The following is a 21,731-nucleotide window of genomic DNA, read 5'->3' on the forward strand; positions in this document are numbered from 1 at the left end:
GCTCACAAAATTTAAGTTGGGAGAATCAACACAATAACTGAAAAAAAAGTTGTAAAAAAAAATAACAAAATAAAAAAAAAGATTCTCTAAATTTGGTGATGAGAAAGTCCAACACGGGACACAATCTCAGACTGAAGCGTTGGGGAAATCCTGTTAAACGTTTCCAGGCAGTGCGGCTCTTCAGTAGCCAAGGATTTGGAATCAAAGGAAAGTTCACCATAGGGGACAAAGGTATATTGACAAAATCAAATGACGACGGGAAGTCTCTCCTTGAGGCAAGTAGTCACTTGTTTCAGCTTGAATTGTGTTAGTGCATTCAAAACCTGACTATCTCGAACCAATCAGGGATCCAATGGAGCTAGATAATCAAATACACCTGATAATGGAATGTGGCTTATACGGGCAGCAGAGTGCCAGATAACTGAGCAAACATCCAGATAATACAACTTCTTGACCTTCTGCTCTGTTTACCGGCACTCTGAAACAAAGAAGAATTAGTTACTTACAATTAACTGCAGTTCTCCACTGGTGTTATCTATCATAGACCCACATGCTTGAATTATTCTCCATCGTCAGACTGGGAATCCCCAGGCATTTGAGACAAAGCATTGCAATAGATTGCATTTTTGAGCCAACGAGAACCTCAAGAGTTAAAGCCTCTCGACCTAATTGGGTTCCTGTGCGATTACCTATTGCCCATACAACGATAAGGTATGGAATCTGATTATGCACTGTCACATTTGCAGGCATGTAATCCTGATTAACCAAAATCGCTACTTTCCTCCAACAAGGGCATTCATCTTAGACAATCTCTAGTGCACACTTTATGTAGAGATGAGGGAAAGAATCTTGGCATGCATAGTCAATTGGATTTAGAACTCATTAGCGGTCACTATGCATGTGACAATTGCACAGTATATCATTTTTCATTAAAGATCACATCATTCAGTTTTGCCACTAAGAGCTGGCAATTTAAGAGCCGTACCATTTGTAAATCCCAAAATGTCACACACATCATGCTGTGTCCCTGTAGCAATACTATACAGGGACAAAGGAAAGAGTGGTACACCTGAGAATAAATGCATAATGATCAAGGGTCGAAAACTCTGTTTGAAACAGCACCTATGCTATCTCATTTCCAACAGCACAATCACAGTCAGGATGGTATGAATTAGTTTGTGGTGGAAAAAGTCACATTAGATCTAAGAGGTAGCACTGTGGACCAGAAATGGACATGTGGACAATTTTAGATACATAATCTTAAGGCACACACTGATGGGCTGAATGATCGATTAGAATGGCAAACAATAATCTGGTAAATCTGACTGATTACCCATGCATCGAACGGCATATAAAGGAAATTACAGGCTGCCGTGTTTCTGTTACTTTTCTAATTTGATCACAAGAAAAGTGCAATATGAATAGTGAAAAGTGCATCAATGATATAATAATAAGGTTACTCACTGTAGTGACCACCTTTCTCCTTACTCCTTTCCATAGTCCCCTTTCCTCCATACTTATGGGACATTCCTCTGTCCTGTGGGACGGGACCGGAGCACTTTGTAAAAAGCATCACATTTTTCAAAAATGTGTCCTTCCTCTCTTTTTACGTGGGGTACTCCATGCGGCCGTAACCCCGCTCTCCTTAGCTCCACCCACCGCATCGCCCATCAGTCCTTTTCTATCGCCTTTAAGCAATAACAGAGGAACCTTATTAGAGGGGACGCGGGCGGGCGTATGGAGGAAAGGGGACTATGGACTAGGAGTAAGGTGGTCACTATGGTGAGTAACCTTATTATACTCATACGTCCCGTCCCCTTTCCTCCATACTTATGGGATATTCCCAAGTACTCCTCACAGAAATTACGGGTAGATGGAAACTCCTTACTGAAAAAGGTTTTTTAGGCACAGCCTGGCCAAACTGAGCATCAGCTCTGGAACTCAGATCCAAACAGTAGTGTTAACAAAAAGCCGAAGGAGAGGCCCATGTAGCCGCTTTCGCGATGGTCTCCCAGGGGACATACTTTTCGAAGGCAACAGCAGCTGCCTTGCCCCGTACCAGGTGTGCGTGTATCCCTTTAGGAGGTTGGAGGCCCTGAACAGTGTAAGACTCCAAATACATGCAGCAATCCATCTGGAGATAGTCGCTTTGGAGGCCTGTCTACCCTGCGGATTACCAAAGGTCACCAATAGTTGAGAAGAACTCCTAAATTCAGATGTTCTGTGCAGATAGAACTTTAGAGCTCTTCTAACATCCAGGCAATGCAAAACCCTTTTGGCTTCCGAAGCCGGGTTTGGGAAGAAGACGGGCAAGGAGATTGACTGATTTAGATGAAAATCAGAAACCACTTTTGGCAGGAAAGAAGGATTCGTCCTCAGGACAACCTTATCCTTGTGGAAGACCAAGCCTGGAGCTCACTCACGCGTCTTGCCGTGAAACTTTCCATGAAAGGTGCTTAAGATCTACCGTAGCCATTGGTCCGAAGGGCTTATGGCACAATGCCGTAAGGACCACGTTCAGATCCCACGTCGGATGTGCTTTGCGAACAGGAGGGTAAAGACGCATTAGACCCACAAAGTGTCTTTTAACCACTGAATTTGATACTGAAAAAGAGCACTAGCCCGTGGAAAAGTAGGCGGCAACCGCCGAAAGATAAGTCCTGCATGAGAGGACATGAATGCCCGACTCTGCTAGGTGAGAGACGAAGGACAGCACCATGTTGATCGTAGCCACCCTGGGGTCCAATTGTTTGGCTAAGCACCAGTGGCAGAACCAAAGCCATTTGCTCTTGTATTGAGATCTCGTCGAGGGCTTCCTGGACGCCAGAATAATACGCATGTTATCAGCAGACAGGTTGAGATGTTCTAAAGATCTGAACTCTGGTACCATGCCGCCAAGCTGAACGATTGTGGGGAGGGATGCCACAGCTGCCGATCTTTCTGGTGAAGCAGGTCAGGAACCAACGGAAGCCTGATCGTTGCACACACCGACAGATGCTGAAAACCAGAACCTGGCCGGCCACCACAGAGCTATGAGCAGAAGAGAACAGTTCACAGTATTCCTCAGTTTGCAAATTGTCTGATGAATCAGGGGCAGAGGTGGAAAAGCATAGGCCCTCATATTGTGCCAAGTAATCTCGAGAACATCCCCCAGAGAGGAGGCTCCCAGACCGTTTCTGGAGGCATGCAGAGGACGTTTCTTGTTGACCGACGTTGCGAAGAGGTCCACTTCTGGAGTGCCCCAACACTAGAAGATGTGTAAGAGGACCTCCACTTTCAACTCCCACTCGTAGCTCACCATCGTTCGTCGGCTGAAGGCATCCGCAGTAACATTCAGCTAGCCCGGGATGTGAACAGCCAACAGCCAGATGCCCTGCTGCACGGCCCATTCCCAAATCTGAATGGCAAGATCTACAAGAGGAGGAGACTTGGTACCCCCCTGCTTGTTGATGTCAAACATGGACACCACATTGTCTGTGCGGACACGGACCACTTGGTTGACAATGACCGGCCTGAGCGCCTTGAGCGCCAGGAAGATCACCAGAAGCTCCAGATGATTTATATGAAGGAGCTTGTCTTGGGGCGACCAGAGATCGGAAACTTGAAGAAGGTTCAACGTCGCACCCCACCCCAGAAGGGAAGAGTCCGTTGTGACTGTCACCAGCGGAGTGTGGTCCTGAAAATCCGCACCCACCGACATATTGCCACGAGATAACCACCACAAAAGGTCCGCTCTCATGAAATCTGGAATCGATATCATTTTGGAGTCCGGATCCACAGCTTGATGCCAAGAACTCTGAAGAGCCATCTGCGTCCGCCTCATCTTGAGCCGAGCAAGAGCAAGAGCCAAAACACACAAGGCCATGAGGCCCAGAAGCCACTGGAACCACCAGGCCGACATGTTCCCCGACTGCGCAAAGACCTGACAAGTGACCACCAGATCCGCCATTCTGTCCCCGGTCAGGTATATTCTGCAGTCGATCTTGTTTCAACGAAAACCCAGGAAAATCAGGTCCTGAGAGACCGTCATGAAGGATTTCCGCCAGTTCACCATCAGCCCAAGGTGTAACAGGTGCTGGAGTAGAGACTGAAGGTTGCTCAAGGCTCTCCAAGGACAAGAACTGCACAGCAGCCAATCGTCCAAATACGGATACACGTGGATACCTTGAAGCCGAAGCTAAGCTGAGATAACCGACATCATCTTCGTACATACACGCGGTGCTGAGCTGAGGCCAAAAGGGAGCACTTGGAACTGGAAGTGCTCCTCTCCCACAGAAAAACATAGGTGTTTCCAATGTGGATTCCAGATCAGGATATGCATATATGCATCCTGGAGGCCCACCACGCTGAGTCAATCGCCCTTCTGCAAAGAGGACTTGATCTGACCGGGCGTGATCATCTTGAATTTCTCTTGGGGTAGAGAGAGATTGAACTGGTAAAGGTCTAGGATGGTGCGCAGGCCAGCCTGGTTGAGTTTGGGCACCGTAAACAGACGGGAATAGAAGCCCTCCCCTCGCTCCCCCAGGGGAACGGGTTCCACCATCCTGAGATCCAGCAGCTTCTGAATCTTAGCTCTGAGGGAGGGCGACCTCGACTCCTGGAAAGGAGGATTGATGGGTGGGGTAGGGGGAAAGGGTAAGCAGAAGCCCACCCGAGCGACTGACAAGACCCACCGGTCTTCCGTGATGGTGTGCCACGCCTCCCAATGAGACACAACGTGTCCTCAAGAGAACCTTCATTTAGCTGGTTTTTCGGTGGCGGCGCCACCTGAACCTGAAGAGGAGGCTGAGGAACGGGAGATAAACCGATTCCGTTGCTGACTTCGGCAGGAATTTCCAAATGGGGTATCAACCCTGCAGGACTTTCGGTCCAGAAAACCCCTAAAACCAGAGGATGGCCGAGGCTGCGAGGATGTTCTCCGTGCCCCGAAAGGCGGTTTCACCAATACAGACAAAGACTTGGCGCTCTGAGTGCTATCCTTAGTTTTTGTAAGTTCAACGTCCGTTGTGGAATGAAAAAGTTCCTTGCCATCAAATGGCAGGTGCAGAACCTTGTCCTGCACATCCTTAGAGACCTTGGTGGTGTGCAGCCAAGCCTGACGAGGTGCCATGCTAAGCAGGAGGCCGCAGGCCGAGGTGTCGACATGATGCGCCGCGGCCTACAGCATGTCCTGCGCCAGGACCCTAGCATCTGACAAACCCGCTGTGAAATCCTCTAGCTTTTCGGTGGGAATAAATTCCTCAAATTCAGACAGACCTTTCCACATTTTCATGTTCACCCCAGCTAACACCAGTTCTGCGTTCACTTGATGTAACTGCAGAGCTGAATTAGCGAAAATCCTCCTTCCCAAAGAGTCAAGAAGCTTGTCCTCTTTAGCCAGAACCTGTGTAACCGTTGAGGAAGATGATGCAGCAGGTCTGGATTGTAAAGTGGCAGCAGCCACTACCGTGGAAAGGGGGGGCGGACACAACGCTAAAGCCACCTCTTCCTAAGAATGGAGCCTATAATGCGCATCAATCTTCTTTTTGACAAACAGTCCAGGGTGTGATTTTTCCCAAACTTTACGGACCTCGGCCAAAACGTCCTTCTGAAAGAACAAGCCGGCACGCTCCGAAGGAGACAAGGTGAACACCCCCGAAAGCACACCCTCCTGCGGAGTGGGTGCCTCGGATACTGGAACATCCAATAAGCACATCATGTCCAGCACCCGGTTGTGAAAGGCTCTGACAGAGTGGGGCTGGTCATCACTGTCCTGATCCTCTTGTGTGTCGTCCAACGGATCCGGCGCAGGCTGTGTTGCATCAGGCACCACTGTAGACTTGTCCAATGGGGACAACGGAGGTAAGGGAGGAAGAGTCGGGGGGGTCCAGCCGGTAAAGGCGATGCCGGCGGAGCCACAGATGCTGCAGCTGGGACCGTCTGAGCATGGGGGCACATCTCCCTAAACAAGCCTCGAAAATACTCCTCCATGGGGTCGAAATGCATTAGTCTTTGAAACTTGCTGAAAAAGACGTCCTCTGCCGATGATTTAGGCGCGACTGGAGGAGGCCTCTCGTGAGCAGAGTAATTCCAGGGACGAAAGGGAGAGGGCTTCCAAGAGGGCCCTTCTCCACTGGAGTCCACATAAATCAAGGGCGCTGATGCCGCAGGAAGCGAGACATTGTGCGGAAGGGGCATCCGAGCGTTCCAGTCATAAAATGGACAAAAAGAATGTGCACAAGGAAATCAATGTTCACCTGACAACCCAATCCCCACACATTGGGCTGATGGCGTAGTTGTAAGGGAGGTATCCAAAATGGCCACCGTAGTCTTGGCAGGAGCGGCCGCCATTTTGTCAGCACCTGAGGATAACTGCACCAAGTGTTGAAGTGAGACAGGGGTCTCCACAGGTGGGTCAGGGGTCTTCATGTTAGCCTTGATACAAGGAACCTCAGCCGAACGGTGCTGCAAGGCCTAGAATGTTTTTGAGACATGCTATCAGCCAGAGAAGCCTTCAACATAAGGACCTCTGTACTGCCAGTAACTGAGGAATTACGGTCCAAGACCTCATTCCGTGCTCCCTCAACAGGTCTGGTGTCACCGCTTGAACGGGAACGATGGCGAACACACCTCACCGACAAAACCTTAACAGGCCTCTCAGAACTGTTGGTCACCCTAGCCACCAAACGAGGGGCCTCGGACCCAAGCCTGGTTTCTCAAGCTCTTTCACCACAGGCCTCAAACGTTTGTTGGGTACTAACAGCCTCAACTGAGGCCTCAGGGCGTACCCCAGTGTTTTTACGGGAAGCTCCAGCCAAGGAGACCTTGAAGCAAGCTCCGGTACCCGCCACCACAGTAGAGCTGGGCCCACAAATAGCCCCCCAGGAGGAGCCTCGTATAGTAATCCGGTGTCAATAGGCCCCTTACGGAGACCCTCAGAGAAAACTCTGGTACACTTTTTAGGCCTAGAAGGCTCCTCAGGGCAAACCCTGGTAATAGAGCTTTTGACGCTCCTCCCTGACCGGGAAGACCCCGGGAAGGAGTCCCCCGGCCGGGGTGCTCTATAAAGTAAAGAACTCACAGAGAGTTTCTTCTTTTCTTCGATGAAAGTAAGAAAATGCAATGGGGGAGCGTGCTGGAACACCTCCTCCCACCGCTCCAAACGATGTTGAAGTGCCCGGACCAAAAGGGAGTCGCAGAAAAAGCACGAGTCCCACCGGTGGTCCGGACCCAAGCACTCCAAACAAAGAGGATGGGGGTCCGCCCTGGAGAAGCGTCGCTGACAAGAACAACAAGTAGGAAAATCTAACTGAAACGGCATAGATGGACTCACGATCGCTACAGCAGGAGAGGAGGACATGGGAAGGAAAATATCTTCCGAAGATGCAAGTGCATCCAGTCCCGATCGAGCGGAGAAAAGGACTGAGGGGTGATGCGCTGGGCGGAGCTAAGGAGGGCGGGGTTACGGCCACATGCGGTACCCTGCGTAAAAAGAGAGGAAGGATACATTTTTGGAAAATTTGATGCTTTTTACAAAGTGCTCCGGTCCTGTCCCACAGGACGGAGGAATGTCCCATAAGTATGGAGGAAAGGGGACAGGACGTAGGAGTAATACTGAAACATTTGTCTATTGGCTTGAGTAAGATAGAAAGTTTTAATTTAGCAAAACAAAGTCTCCCTTGGATGTCACTTTCACATATAAAGGATACATACGTTAGCTCTAGGGTTCTCTCATGGTAATGGTCCAGTTGGTTAAGTTACTTGCTCAGAGAATGTGAATTTACATCAATGCTTTTTATTAATCGGTCTAGTTCCGGGGTCTCCAACCTTTACATTAGCAAGAGCTACTTGTTGTTAATGGCCAATAAGCAGGAGCTACTGGGGTGGTTTTTTCCATGAGTATTCGTAACAAGATTATTTTGGATGGTTTATTTGCTGTTTATATAAGAAAAAAGGAATGACAAATGCATTTCCCATGATATTAATGACTTTAGAAACATCTATTTATTAGTAGTGGTCTACTGAAAATTGTTCAGAATGTAAGAAAAGCAATTGTGACATTCGATGTGAAGGCGGACACTGCATGCTATCCACCAGTGCTAGGTAATCATCTGGAGTGTAGCTTGAAACAACAACAGCATTCAGATGCTGTCAGACGGGAACAAAGTTTGGATTTCAGGAAGTTCATGTCTGAATAAGGCAGATTTGCAGAGAACATTGGCTGGTAGTGCAGTTTGCAACTAACATGGCAGGCATATATTCAGCACAGTTTTTAAATCTCTTCAGTTCACCCTTCACAATGACACCATCTGTAAAAGTACATTTGTTTTTCATCCAATAATTAGCAACTTTGAAGGATGCCTATATAACAGCATTGGCATTGCAACCCTTAGTTTACCTACTTTTTAGGATCGCAGACAGCTTCCTTTTTTGAAAATGTTTTTCATAATCTGTGTGTATTATTCCAAAATGTATATAAAATGCACTCTTCCAAAAAACAAAATATTCCCACTCTGGATTTAAATGGCACATCTATATTTTGTAAAGTAACAAACAGAAAGCAAAACTCAATTACCCCTCTTTTAGTCCACCTAACATGTGGGTCAGGGACAAGGAGAGCAAAATGATAGATTATCTATTTTTTCTATCTAGAGGTCACATAAAACACATATTATTGTACTAAGGATAAACAAAGTATAAACACATATTTTAATAATCAATTCAATTAAAAAATACAAATGTATATAGTTGGTGCTTTCCACAAGATACCTACAAATATTTAAAGCAGGTTAGAATCACACAAAAATTAAAAAGTCCAGCAAAAACACATTTTTTACTCGTAGTGTCTAAAGTTAGTAAAGTGACAGGTACAGTAAATCACCTTGACAAATTAATTTTCAAAGCATTAATTGTCTTGTTATATTCGGGGGACCATGCTTAAAATGCACAGCACAGGAGTTTTAATGCTGTATAAAGACACATAGGTTTTCGTGTCTGGATGTCTACATATGTTTCGCCACAGGATTTACATGAACACCATCCCTGGTGTTCTGCTATTATAGTTCTAGCCCTCTTCAGGACGAAATCTTGTTTTTCAGAAGTGACACAAAAGTGTTCAACAAAATCCCCGGATTTTTCACACTTTCCAATGCTGCAAAAGGTGCAAATGCGAAATTTGTGTTAGTGCTTGATCTAGGATAAAAACATATTTACATGCTATTTTGATAATAGTTTATGTGACTAGGATTGCTAAGTTATCCAGATCTCCGCTTATAATAATAATAATAATTATCACTGACCTTTTTATGCTCTTGTGGTTGGACTCAAGTTTTAATTGATGTAACGAAGGAAGTGGGAACTCGCTTCCTTTTCCATGTATAGTGTCATACAACAGACTGATTCTGTGATATTTTAGCAGGCATTACACAATTTTTTTTTCCTGCCATCATGTCATTTGTCTTGTTTTTCTCAGCAGGGAAACTCTTTTTTTCTCTCTGGACCTGTAGGGAAGGTCATATGGTACGTTTTAACAAGATTATTTATTTTAGTATTACTTGTCAGACAGATCGTGCAGTATTTTGACTGACCTGCAATTTCTTTAGTCAATTTTTGTTCAATTCGGCACTGGGTCGCGAAGCAGTTTCACGCTGGGCCGGTGCACAATTTTGCAAAACGGATGCCGTATTTATCCCGCCAGCCTGAAAGGACAAAAGGTGGGAGGGGCATTAGGGAAAGACTTTCTTCGGGTCCTCTCAGGACTACCTTCAGTATAGCATGTCCCAAATAGTCTTTTTGCATGCTTACATTTCCACTCTGAGGGAAATCGGGTGTTTAGGGACAGGTTCGATTTACCTTGTGAGTAATTCCAGGCGGTCGGACGTCTTTCAATGTACTGAGGCTCCTCTTTGTTTACATGTGGTAGAACCAGTTCGTCTGATACAGTGTCCTGGAGGAGTTTTAGTGTTGTTTCGTGTTAACGTGTCACATGACCGCCTATTGCGCGTCTGGTCCGAGCTTTTGCTTTGTAATTCGATATACGTCCAGAATGGTCGGCCATCTTGAAAGGTGTAAATGAAGTACCAGATCCGCGTCTTTTCGGATGTTCAGAATGTCTAACCAGACTTGGTCCTCAGATATATTGAATACGTCCATAATTGTATCCTTTTCTATGATGGTGCCAGATGGCACTCGATGTAGCTGATGAGTGTTACCTTATTTGAGTGCCTTTTTAGTTAATAAAATTGCCATACCTGGGGTATATATATGTTATCTTATCGGAAATTGCCAGAAGTTTTTCTGGTTAGAGTGCTTAGGATACCATACGTGAAACTTATGTTGTTTTGTGGAGAACAGAAGTGAAAATATCTATATCCAGTCGATATATTTGATATTTGGGATATTAATACTTAAAAAAACTTAAAAGAAAATACCCCACTCCACTGCTGAATTTAGGCCATTTTTCACTGTGTCCAAATCAAAAATCCATTTTTGTTCACACTTTCGGAGTGCTAGATCACGGTCTCCTCCTCTTTTTGAGATTTGAACTGTTTGGATAATGAACCAAAATATTTTGCATGGTTTATGCTTCAAATGGAGATAATGGGCGACCAGGGGTTTGTTTGGTGTTTGGTTTCTAATGTTAGTACGGTGTTCTCCTATACGTGTTTTTATATGTCTTTTTGTTTTTCCGATGTAGAGGAGTTGGCAAGGGCACTGGATCGCATATACTACCCATTGGGAGCTACAGTTTGTAAATGATTTCAGTTGCCAAATTCTTCCTTTCAGGTTGACATTCTTCATATTTTTCGTTAATGAACATTTAGAGCAATTACTACACTTATAGTGTCCTGTAACATCTATATTTTGGCTTTTGTTTTATGGTGCATCTGAATTCAGGATTTCAACATGGGTAGTTTGCTTCCGAAAAACAATCTGAGGAGTATGTCAATCAATGTGTTATATGTTTTTTAAAACATTCATCATATACCACTTTCTGCTTTTTCAAAAAATAAAATCCACTGTCAGTTTAGCATATCCCCACTTCATGCAGATTGCTCACATGCCAGGTTACAGAAATTCAGCCAAGGAAAAGTAAGCCAAGGCCTACTGACTACCTTTCAAAGTTTTTATGTCAAAATAATTTGCATGATTGAAAAATGAACACATGGAACAAAGTGTAAATCACAGGGCTATAATAACATTCAGTTTTATAGCCATGAATTGAAACGTGCATGAATCATATAACAACCCAAGCAGACACTACATGAATCGTTTTATTAACATTTTGAGGAAAGTATGGTGTAGTGAGCCCTTGATGAAGTAGGCAGTATCCCCGAGAACAGCTCATAGGTTCGCTGCCCAACCCTGCTGAAATCTTCAGGGCATTCTAGCGCATGACCATTGGGCCTTGACTGGATTGCATGCACAGCTCTCTCAGACATTTTGAGGGCTTTGGCATCACAACAATTGTTTAAAATGACATATTGTTTGCAATGACGTCAACAAAAACACGTGTTTTACAGCGGCAGTGCCGGCATATCCCGTGTACATTTGGTGGCAAGGCATGCATTGGAATGTTCCATGTGTTAGAGAATTACTTGTAGATTGTATTGCGTTTTGCCCAATTCTTAGCAAAAACAGTGCTCATAAACTGCACTATTTCAATCCAGTATTGAAAGTCTGAAAAGCACCTAACAGAAATGTAACATATTCATACAGGTTCCCCACAGATGTCTGTAGATCTCCCGGTTTGTGTACATAGCCGAAGGGGATCAACACTATAAAGTGTTTCTGGTCACATGCTCTCCTCAGTGTTCTCTCCCTGTATTCACCACCTATACCTTATTAACTAAGTTTAAGATATATTAATCCTAGACATATAAAAAGATATGCATACAAACCACTGCTCACTTTTCTCACCTAATTACTTAACTCTTACTCTTGTTTAGTAAAACATAGGCTAGAATTGAACTCTCAAATCACATTTGTAAATCCTGGCATTGATAGCACATGTGATTTTCATTCCTGGTTGGTTTTATAAAAAGTGGACAAGCACCAGCATGCAGTGCAGCCAGTCATTTTCAACATTTACTTAAATGTAAAATGGCTGTCAGCGCTTGAATTCCTGACACACAAAGAGGTGGGCTCCTATGGATCACAGCAAATTCCATCTAAACCTTAAATACAAATGGGGCACTAATGCCTTAAAACAGAGAACTCAGTATCTTCAAATAAAAATAAAGAATTCACAGTTTTACCATAAACAGCCACACGTACCACTACATGTACCCTTTCTCTTGCAAGCTGGGACTCACACGGATAGTCCTTTTTCTACACACACATGCGTCGAGCAAAAAACGATTTCAACTGTAGCTTTATTTTCCCCAACCCGATTGAAAGCCTACAATTACCAGCATGCAACGTAATGCTAACCAAAATATTTCAAAAGGAACAGAGTGAAGCTATCACAGCCCCAGCTTTATTTCAGATGGCATGCAGATTTGCGCACCCCTTCCCTTTCTAATCAGCCATAATGTTCTCCTCTTAGTCACAAGAGCCACAACACATATTTTCCATTAATTTTGTTATTGATAGTTAACCCCTTTTTGATACACTGACCGAGCTTTTTAAGCCCAGATGCAGCCCCTCTCCTCTCATCGTGCACACAGCTTTTGACTGTTTGCTTTTCAGGAAGAGGAGAGGCAGGGGAAGAGGCACAGGGACTTCAGACACCAGAATAAACACACAGTGCTCATTTTGGTGTCTGATGCAAGGAGCTACTGGGAAGCCTCAGGTGAGCTACCAGTGGCTTGCAGTCTACTGGTTGGAGACCCTGGGTCTAGTTGTTTCATTTACACGCATAGGTTGTTTAGGCTATGCGTGGACTCTTTTCTGTGAGTAATTTCTGCGATGTTCTGAGCTACGGAGAGAGAGGGTAGGGCTGAGGACCACAGTCTTGCAAAAGAGCATGAGTGATGTTGGTGCTAACCCTAAACCCATCTCGTAGGCTCGGCCAAACCTCAATCCCTACTTAGGGCCTCATTACACGGTACCGGTAAACCCTTAACGCCTTACTACGAGGTCCCTTTGCGGGTTGGAGAATTTAACGCCTGCTTTTTGCAGGCGTTAAAAACCAACCCGCAAAGGGACCAGGGAGCTAATTACGGTACCCCAATTTGCGGTGCCGTAATTAGCACCTTCCTCATTCCCATCATGCCCTATGGGGCAAAAATGGGAATGGGGAAGGGCAATGGGGGAAGGGGGAATTACCGCCCCTCCAACCTTGGAATAGGGCGGTTGTTCCCCTTTCCACCAAGGCGGTGCCGGTATTTTACCGGCATGGACCAAGGTGCTAACAGCACCTTGGTCCACCACCGTCCGTGTAATGAGGCCCTTAGTATGCACAAACTAAAGGTGATAGTGAATTATTAAATATTCTCAAGTCGTTTGTTCATCCCACAGCCGTGACAGTAATTGTGAGCTGCACTTTTGGCGTCAGCACCACATGGTTGAGGGAAAACACACATGACTGAGGACCTAGACAGGAATCCTGACAGAACTGCAAACATTCCAGCATGCACAATCTTTCAAAACCTAGTGTTGTTCACATTTGGTATATTTTGAACTCACTTGTCACGTCAAGGTACATGTCTGTCAGGATTTCCCCTGCTTCATTTCTGGCGAAACACTGGAAGATGCCAGAGTCTTCAGGCTGCAGGCCCTGGATCTGAAGTCCTGAATTGCCTGTTGTCTTGTAACGCAGGTTCTTAAGGGCACTGATGGGAATGGAGTCCTTATACCATTCCAGAGTAGGGACAGGGACGCCTGTGCATGGACAGAATGAATATATTTTTTGTTAATGTAAATAGATCAACATTGCCAGTATATAATCTAAAGTAGAGGGTGCGAGGCGTGACAAAATAAGGCAGGCACAGTAAAGCATCAGTCTCAAATAAACAGTGTGACGTGCTATACATATACAATCCATATAACCTTCTAGTTGTGACATTGCAACTGGCCGCTTATAATATATTTTATGGTTATGAGGTCAATGGACATTTATTGAAAGGAATGGAAATTCTTGAGAGTCTGTTGAATCACTGTCCACTCGGGAGAGCGCAAATGGGCATTAACACAACAATGCAATATAATAACCATAATAATTTTGTATTATTAGAATAATGTATACAGATGAAGCGCATGTTAAGAATATTATAAGCCACTTTGAAGTTCTGTGCCTGTGGAAAGCACTGGTTGAGTGGCATGGGGCACCTCAAACTGTGGCCTGCAATATCCTTATATTACATGGAAGCAAGCAATATTCTTATAGACAACTGCAAATAATCGTTTTGGTACAGTCTAGAGGTAACATCACTACTCACCTACATTAAGAAAATGACACAGCTACCAAGCTGTAATAACCTATTAAATTTGTAAGACCAGCACCCAGTAAAATTCCAGTGGCCAGTAGAAAAAAGAAACACACACTCACATTTTGAGAATCCCTCCTTCTGAACTGTTTGTTAACATTCACAGCCATTATGGATAAGGGGAGGGACCTTTTTGGCTGTTTGTTTATTTCGTGAACTCCAGGAGAGTTGTCGTTCAGCATGTTACCACTTACAAAAACTATAAAACATTTTTTTGTGTATTTTTATTAAATCCCCTTACAATATTTGCTTGCAACACATTACAAACTCTGTTTCAGTGTTTTTTCGACAACCTTAACGAATTTTGCATATGAAAAATTGGGAATTATCTTTCATCAACATGACTATGGGCCTCATTACAAGTAGGGCGGTAAGGGATACCGGGCACCGGAAAGGAGACCGGTGCCGGCAATCCCCTACCGCCTTATTCCGAGGTCCCTTGGAGGGAACCATAAGGAACGTGTGGTCTGACCACACGTCCCTTACGGGTCCCGCTAAGGGACCATGGCGCTAATAACAGACTTGCCATTCGCGAACCCGTTATTAGCGCCCTCCTCATTCTCATTGAGCCCTATTGGGGCTCAAATGGGAATGGAGAATGGTTTGTTCAATGGGGACTTACTGGTCCCGCCAGGGTCGGACTACACCGCTAAGTCCCCATTGAACAACACCGGTGCCGGAACCGTTATTGGAGGCAGTCATGGCGCAAATAGCGCCATGACTACTTCCAATCTTGGAATGAGGCCCTCTGACACCATGTATTACAGGGGCAATGCGTTACGTGGAACAAAATACCCCCTTTGCATTGGTAATAAGGCTCTTGCAAGTCACCTGGAAGTTCCATAACATGGAAAGAGACTCGGCCCACACCCTCGCTCCTCTATTTGGTTATGGAACTCCTTGGCATTTGGCAGTATCCATATAACATATGGTAGGGGGTACTTTAGCCAGGTTCCACTATTGGGTGCCACATTCTGTGGGTATAGTCATCTGGAGTATATTTTGAATAATCTATGTTTTGACAACAATCTTCTTTTCACTATTTGCAACAAAAACTCGGATCCATTGCTTGAAATATAGTAGCCAGTAGGGCATAGCATGCGTTAATTACACATAACAAGCCTGTATCCCTGTCGCATGTGATCTTGCCATGCGCATCAGCGCGCTCTAGCGCTTTGCTCAAGGTGGAGCTGAAAACCATTCGAGAGCCTTCCTTTATTTTCACATTCCTAAGCGGAAGTGTCGAGATCTGAAGGGGTGAACACACAGGTGGGCCTCAGAATAAGATGATAAAACTCTCGCAGTCGAAAGGACGGTGGGGGTGTTTTTTTTTTTAACTTCGCTTGTCTCACATGCAATTGTGCAACAGCACCATAAGCGGGACAAAGCGGGGTGCTTTTGAATACGTCATACAGATTGTCAGGAGTTCTGAGCACTTTAAAGAAGAGCCCCCGTGCGACCTCGGCGAGAGTGAGCAAGGACACAGCCTACTGTCATAGCTACAGGTATCTACAAAGCTGGCGACCAATGGGATTAAGAACTGTGACCGCAGCTTCGCTATTAAATGCACGTTATGTTGCAGTGTGCTTCTACTTCGCCAAATCATCGTCATAGCGCTTTATATCCTGAAATCACACGTCTTGCATGGGATGAACATTTCTAACAATTTGGCCAATATAATAAAATAATTACTGCATTAAAACATGCATTTTTAACACACTGGACGTTTTTTGAAGCAAGATCTTGCTTGACAAATGGAACTATTAACATAATTCGAACTATTTGATTTCATATGACAGAGAGATGTTGACCCGAAGACGCAACTGCTGTGTGCAAATGCACACACGATAACACCAGGCGCCCGCTACTCGAAAAGAGGGTGGAAGCGTGTCTAGGGGTCTAGAGCAAGGCACCGTTGCTTCAGCATGGCACTATTCGCCTGGAGGAAAATATATGTTTGCGGAAGGAAATATACTCTCCTGGAGGTCACGGTTGCCTTCCCTGTGGGTTTACAAAGCGCTACTAGCGTAAGGAATGATCGATTTTTCCGTGGAGTAAGATACTGGCTGGGCAAGGTTCCTGACACTTGGCACTGAATTTCAAGGTGGTGACATGCTACAAAAAAGAATGGCCTCATTACAGAAGGAAATACAGTGAACTGCACACTCGACTATTTCATCTATTGCACGCATGTCAGCAGCAGGCCACACTCGACTACTTCATCTATTCCACGCATGTCAGCAGCAGGCCACACTCGACTACTTCATCTATTGCACGCATGTCAGCAGCAGGCCACACTCGACTACTTCATCTATTCCACGCATGTCAGCAGCAGGCCACACTCGACTACTTCATCTATTCCACGCATGTCAGCAGCAGGCCACACTCGACTACTTCATCTATTGCACGCATGTCAGCAGCAGGCCACACTCGACTACTCCATCTATTCCACGCATGTCAGCAGCAGGCCACACTCGACTACTTCATCTATTGCACGCATGTCAGCAGCAGGCCACACTCGACTACTTCATCTATTCCACGCATGTCAGCAGCAGGCCACACTCGACTACTTCATCTATTCCACGCATGTCAGCAGCAGGCCACACTCGACTACTTCATCTATTCCACGCATGTCAGCAGCAGGCCACACTCGACTACTTCATCTATTCCACGCATGTCAGCAGCAGGCCACACTCGCCTACTTCATCTATTCCACGCATGTCAGCAGCAGGCCACACTCGACTACTTCATCTATTCCACGCATGTCAGCAGCAGGCCACACTCGACTACTTCATCTATTGCACGCATGTCAGCAGCAGGCCACACTCGACTACTTCATCTATTCCACGCATGTCAGCAGCAGGCCACACTCGACTACTTCATCTATTCCACGCATGTCAGCAGCAGGCCACACTCGACTACTTCATCTATTCCACGCATGTCAGCAGCAGGCCACACTCGACTACTTCATCTATTCCACGCATGTCAGCAGCAGGCCACACTCGACTATTTCATCTATTGCACGCATGTCAGCAGCAGGCCACACTCGACTACTTCATCTATTGCACGCATGTCAGCAGCAGGCCACACTCGACTACTCCATCTATTCCACGCATGTCAGCAGCAGGCCACACTCGACTACTTCATCTATTGCACGCATGTCAGCAGCAGGCCACACTCGACTACTTAATCTATTCCACGCATGTCAGCAGCAGGCCACACTCGACTACTTCATCTATTCCACGCATGTCAGCAGCAGGCCACACTCGACTACTTCATCTATTCCACGCATGTCAGCAGCAGGCCACACTCGCCTACTTCATCTATTCCACGCATGTCAGCAGCAGGCCACACTCGCCTACTTCATCTATTCCACGCATGTCAGCAGCAGGCCACACTCGACTACTTCATCTATTCCACGCATGTCAGCAGCAGGCCACACTCGACTACTTCATCTATTCCACGCATGTCAGCAGCAGGCCACACTCGACTACTTCATCTATTGCACGCATGTCAGCAGCAGGCCACACTCGACTACTTCATCTATTGCACGCATGTCAGCAGCAGGCCACACTCGACTACTTCATCTATTCCACGCATGTCAGCAGCAGGCCACACTCGACTACTTCATCTATTGCACGCATGTCAGCAGCAGGCCACACTCGACTACTTCATCTATTGCACGCATGTCAGCAGCAGGCCACACTCGACTACTTCATCTATTCCACGCATGTCAGCAGCAGGCCACACTCGACTACTTCATCTATTCCACGCTTGTCAGCAGCAGGCCACACTCGACTACTTCATCTATTGCACGCATGTCAGCAGCAGGCCACACTCGACTACTTCATCTATTCCACGCATGTCAGCAGCAGGCCACACTCGACTACTTCATCTATTCCACGCATGTCAGCAGCAGGCCACACTCGACTACTTCATCTATTGCACGCATGTCAGCAGCAGGCCACACTCGACTACTTCATCTATTGCACGCATGTCAGCAGCAGGCCACACTCGACTACTCCATCTATTCCACGCATGTCAGCAGCAGGCCACACTCGACTACTTCATCTATTGCACGCATGTCAGCAGCAGGCCACACTCGACTACTTCATCTATTCCACGCATGTCAGCAGCAGGCCACACTCGACTACTTCATCTATTCCACGCATGTCAGCAGCAGGCCACACTCGACTACTTCATCTATTCCACGCATGTCAGCAGCAGGCCACACTCGCCTACTTCATCTATTCCACGCATGTCAGCAGCAGGCCACACTCGCCTACTTCATCTATTCCACGCATGTCAGCAGCAGGCCACACTCGACTACTTCATCTATTCCACGCATGTCAGCAGCAGGCCACACTCGACTACTTCATCTATTCCACGCATGTCAGCAGCAGGCCACACTCGACTACTTCATCTATTGCACGCATGTCAGCAGCAGGCCACACTCGACTACTTCATCTATTGCACGCATGTCAGCAGCAGGCCACACTCGACTACTTCATCTATTCCACGCATGTCAGCAGCAGGCCACACTCGACTACTTCATCTATTGCACGCATGTCAGCAGCAGGCCACACTCGACTACTTCATCTATTGCACGCATGTCAGCAGCAGGCCACACTCGACTACTTCATCTATTGCACGCATGTCAGCAGCAGGCCACACTCGCCTACTTCATCTATTGCACGCATGTCAGCAGCAGGCCACACTCGACTACTTCATCTATTCCACGCTTGTCAGCAGCAGGCCACACTCGACTACTTCATCTATTGCACGCATGTCAGCAGCAGGCCACACTCGACTACTTCATCTATTCCACGCATGTCAGCAGCAGGCCAGATGCGCCTGGCGGTCCTTATCTACCGTCACTTGCTAGCTTCCCATACATTTGTTACAAAATTATTTTTACACTCCGCCAATCCCTAGAGCAATCGTTAGTGCGTGGATCCTTCAGTTACCGTCTATTGTGCCTTTTTTTTAGACATGTGTAATGCATTTTATAAGGAAAAGGACAAACGAGCTCTATACAACTTTTAAAACGAATACATTAATAAAAACAATAACGCAAGATGTAGCTCTTTAACATGCTGCATACAAGTGAATTGCAATTATTTAAGTGGATAGAGAGCAGCACAGCCGCTATGTGCTGTCACGGCTACAACCTACACACAATCAAAAAGGCAAACAAGGGAAGAGACAGTAAAACACATGAAAGAGACAAGAGCACAGTAACAGTGTGCAGGCCGGCAGTCGACGAGGACAAGCCCCTAAAGGCGACCACCATGCCCGTCAACACCCCCAGAAGACGTGCTTGCAGCCCCCAGACAGACCGAGTGGCACTGGGGTCTCTCTGGACCCAGTTGCAATATGGCAGCTACATAGTTGAAATTGTTGACACAACCCGTGCTGAATAATTGGTACCCATGGGGGTCACATGACGCCAACAAAATAATTTATCACATGCAACTTCCCAGATCTGGGAAGAGGGCAAGCATGCCAACCAAGAGTGAGATAGTTAGCAAGGTATACAGTGTTTATATTGTATCCTATATATGAATCCCCATATAGCGAATCTTTTATCTTGAAATCTTTATAGTGAATGTATTTGGGGTGGGGTAAAGGGTTGAATTTGTTTAAGGAAAACGGTCGGGATGGGTTTTTAAGGGTGTGAAACGGGGGTTTGGTCAGGGGTCCTCACCTCAACCTTCAAAAAAAATGCATTCACTATAAAGGTTTTCAAGATAAAAGATTCGATATATGGGCATTCGTTGAAGAGCAGTAAGTGTCATTAGTTTTTGTTGTGGTCACTATGTAATAATATGATATGTTGAGAGCAGCAAGGCAGCATGTCTTTACATAGGAACGTCGTCTCCTTTATTACAGAATTACAGCTAACCGGAATTTGGTCATTCTTTGCCATGTTGCTAGGTTACAGAGCGACGTTTCACAATATCTATAAGGTTGGTAATAGACTAGGTGATCTTAATTATAATTCTCTCCTAATTTAAGAAATACTAAATTCATCCATTTCATTTAATTGTAGAAAATCCGATGGTTACTTCCCTGAAAAAGAATACTTTACTATTCGAAACGCGTTGGACTGTAAAATACAGACATTTGAACTTGTGATGATTAGTGAAAAGTGAAACATTCATAAAGATGAATTTGTTTTTATGAATTTATGTTTGTTCAAAGGACAGTTAAGAAAGCATGTATATCTCCTTAAAGAAAATAATGTTTCTAATTATAACGGTTATACATATAAATATGGATTTAATTCAAGTATGAACTGATAAATACCACTTTGTGAGCTCTTTGTAAAGTGCGGCAAAACAACCCTGGGATTAGGGATTGTGATTTCTCTGTCAGACAAAAGCCACTGCATTACCACGTGTGCAGGTACATGACATAAAAGGACAATAGGGTTGGCCCCCTCCTCCTCCTCAAAATGTAAACAGAATTGCAAGATTACAGGATGGGAATCGTGTTTTAATAGTTAGGCGAGAGGACGGGACAATTGAGGGGGTTAAGAGAGCAAGAGGGAATGTATTTAAAAAACAACACTACCAAGCAAATACATATTTTCAAACTTACATTTTTTAACAATTTTTTAACTTCAAGGCATAGCACTGCAAATCATACAAAAAGGTATACTTTCCAACATACATTTTCGATACTGAATTTTCAAACTTTTGCATTTTAATGTTTAACTTTCCAAATGAAAGACCTACTAAGCTTTGTTTCAGGGCTGTGCCTGTAACCCCCGTGTGTGGGACTTTGTGAAGGGGGAACCTTCTCTGCCAGCGTGCAGCATGGTTGGACAGAGACTAGTACAGTGGGTATTTTCTCACTTTCTTTCCGAGAACGCAACTTTGTTTTGCACAGGACAGTTCTGTGTTTGGAGACTTTCCTGGCATGCACTAACAGAAGAAGACAACAAAATGAATGGGGGTTTGCTCCGCTCTGTGTGCTATTTACTCTTTTTCCGAGCTGCAAGTGGTCTGCCCACATTGAGTGTGGTTCTCTTTCTAAGACTTCCTTTTCCAGCAAACCCCATTTGGGTACACTGGTCACTTTACCGGCAACTAGCTTTCCGCGCACATAGCCTGTCAATACATCGTTGGTGGAGGTCCATGGGCTTTGGGTCCCTCAATACCAGTAACAAGCTTTAGTAGCTTGACATATCGCAATTCTGACCCACCTTGACCTTTCTTCAATTCTTCTGGACTCACTTTCCCAGCATTCATCATTGCACTGGATTGGGCTGGGCCATGGTGCTACATGCTCCTCTCTCCTGTTATTCAAGTTCAGCAG

At 45.4% G+C, this 21,731-nt stretch overlaps 1 protein-coding gene across 1 annotated transcript in view; it reads right to left on the reverse strand.

The window, feature by feature from the left end:
* Positions 1–21,731, reverse strand: part of SDK1 (sidekick cell adhesion molecule 1) — a 2,988,580-nt gene that overhangs the window by 866,550 nt on the left and 2,100,299 nt on the right. Inside the window, exon 9 of the mRNA XM_069647588.1 lies at positions 13,609–13,803. Within this exon, the coding sequence (XP_069503689.1) occupies positions 13,609–13,803 (195 nt within the window). The remainder of the gene's footprint in view (positions 1–13,608; positions 13,804–21,731) is intronic.

This window comes from Ambystoma mexicanum, chromosome 2q, assembly GCF_040938575.1.
Source record: "Ambystoma mexicanum isolate Mex_15411 chromosome 2q, UKY_AmexF1_1, whole genome shotgun sequence".
Classification (NCBI taxonomy): domain Eukaryota; kingdom Metazoa; phylum Chordata; class Amphibia; order Caudata; family Ambystomatidae; genus Ambystoma; species Ambystoma mexicanum.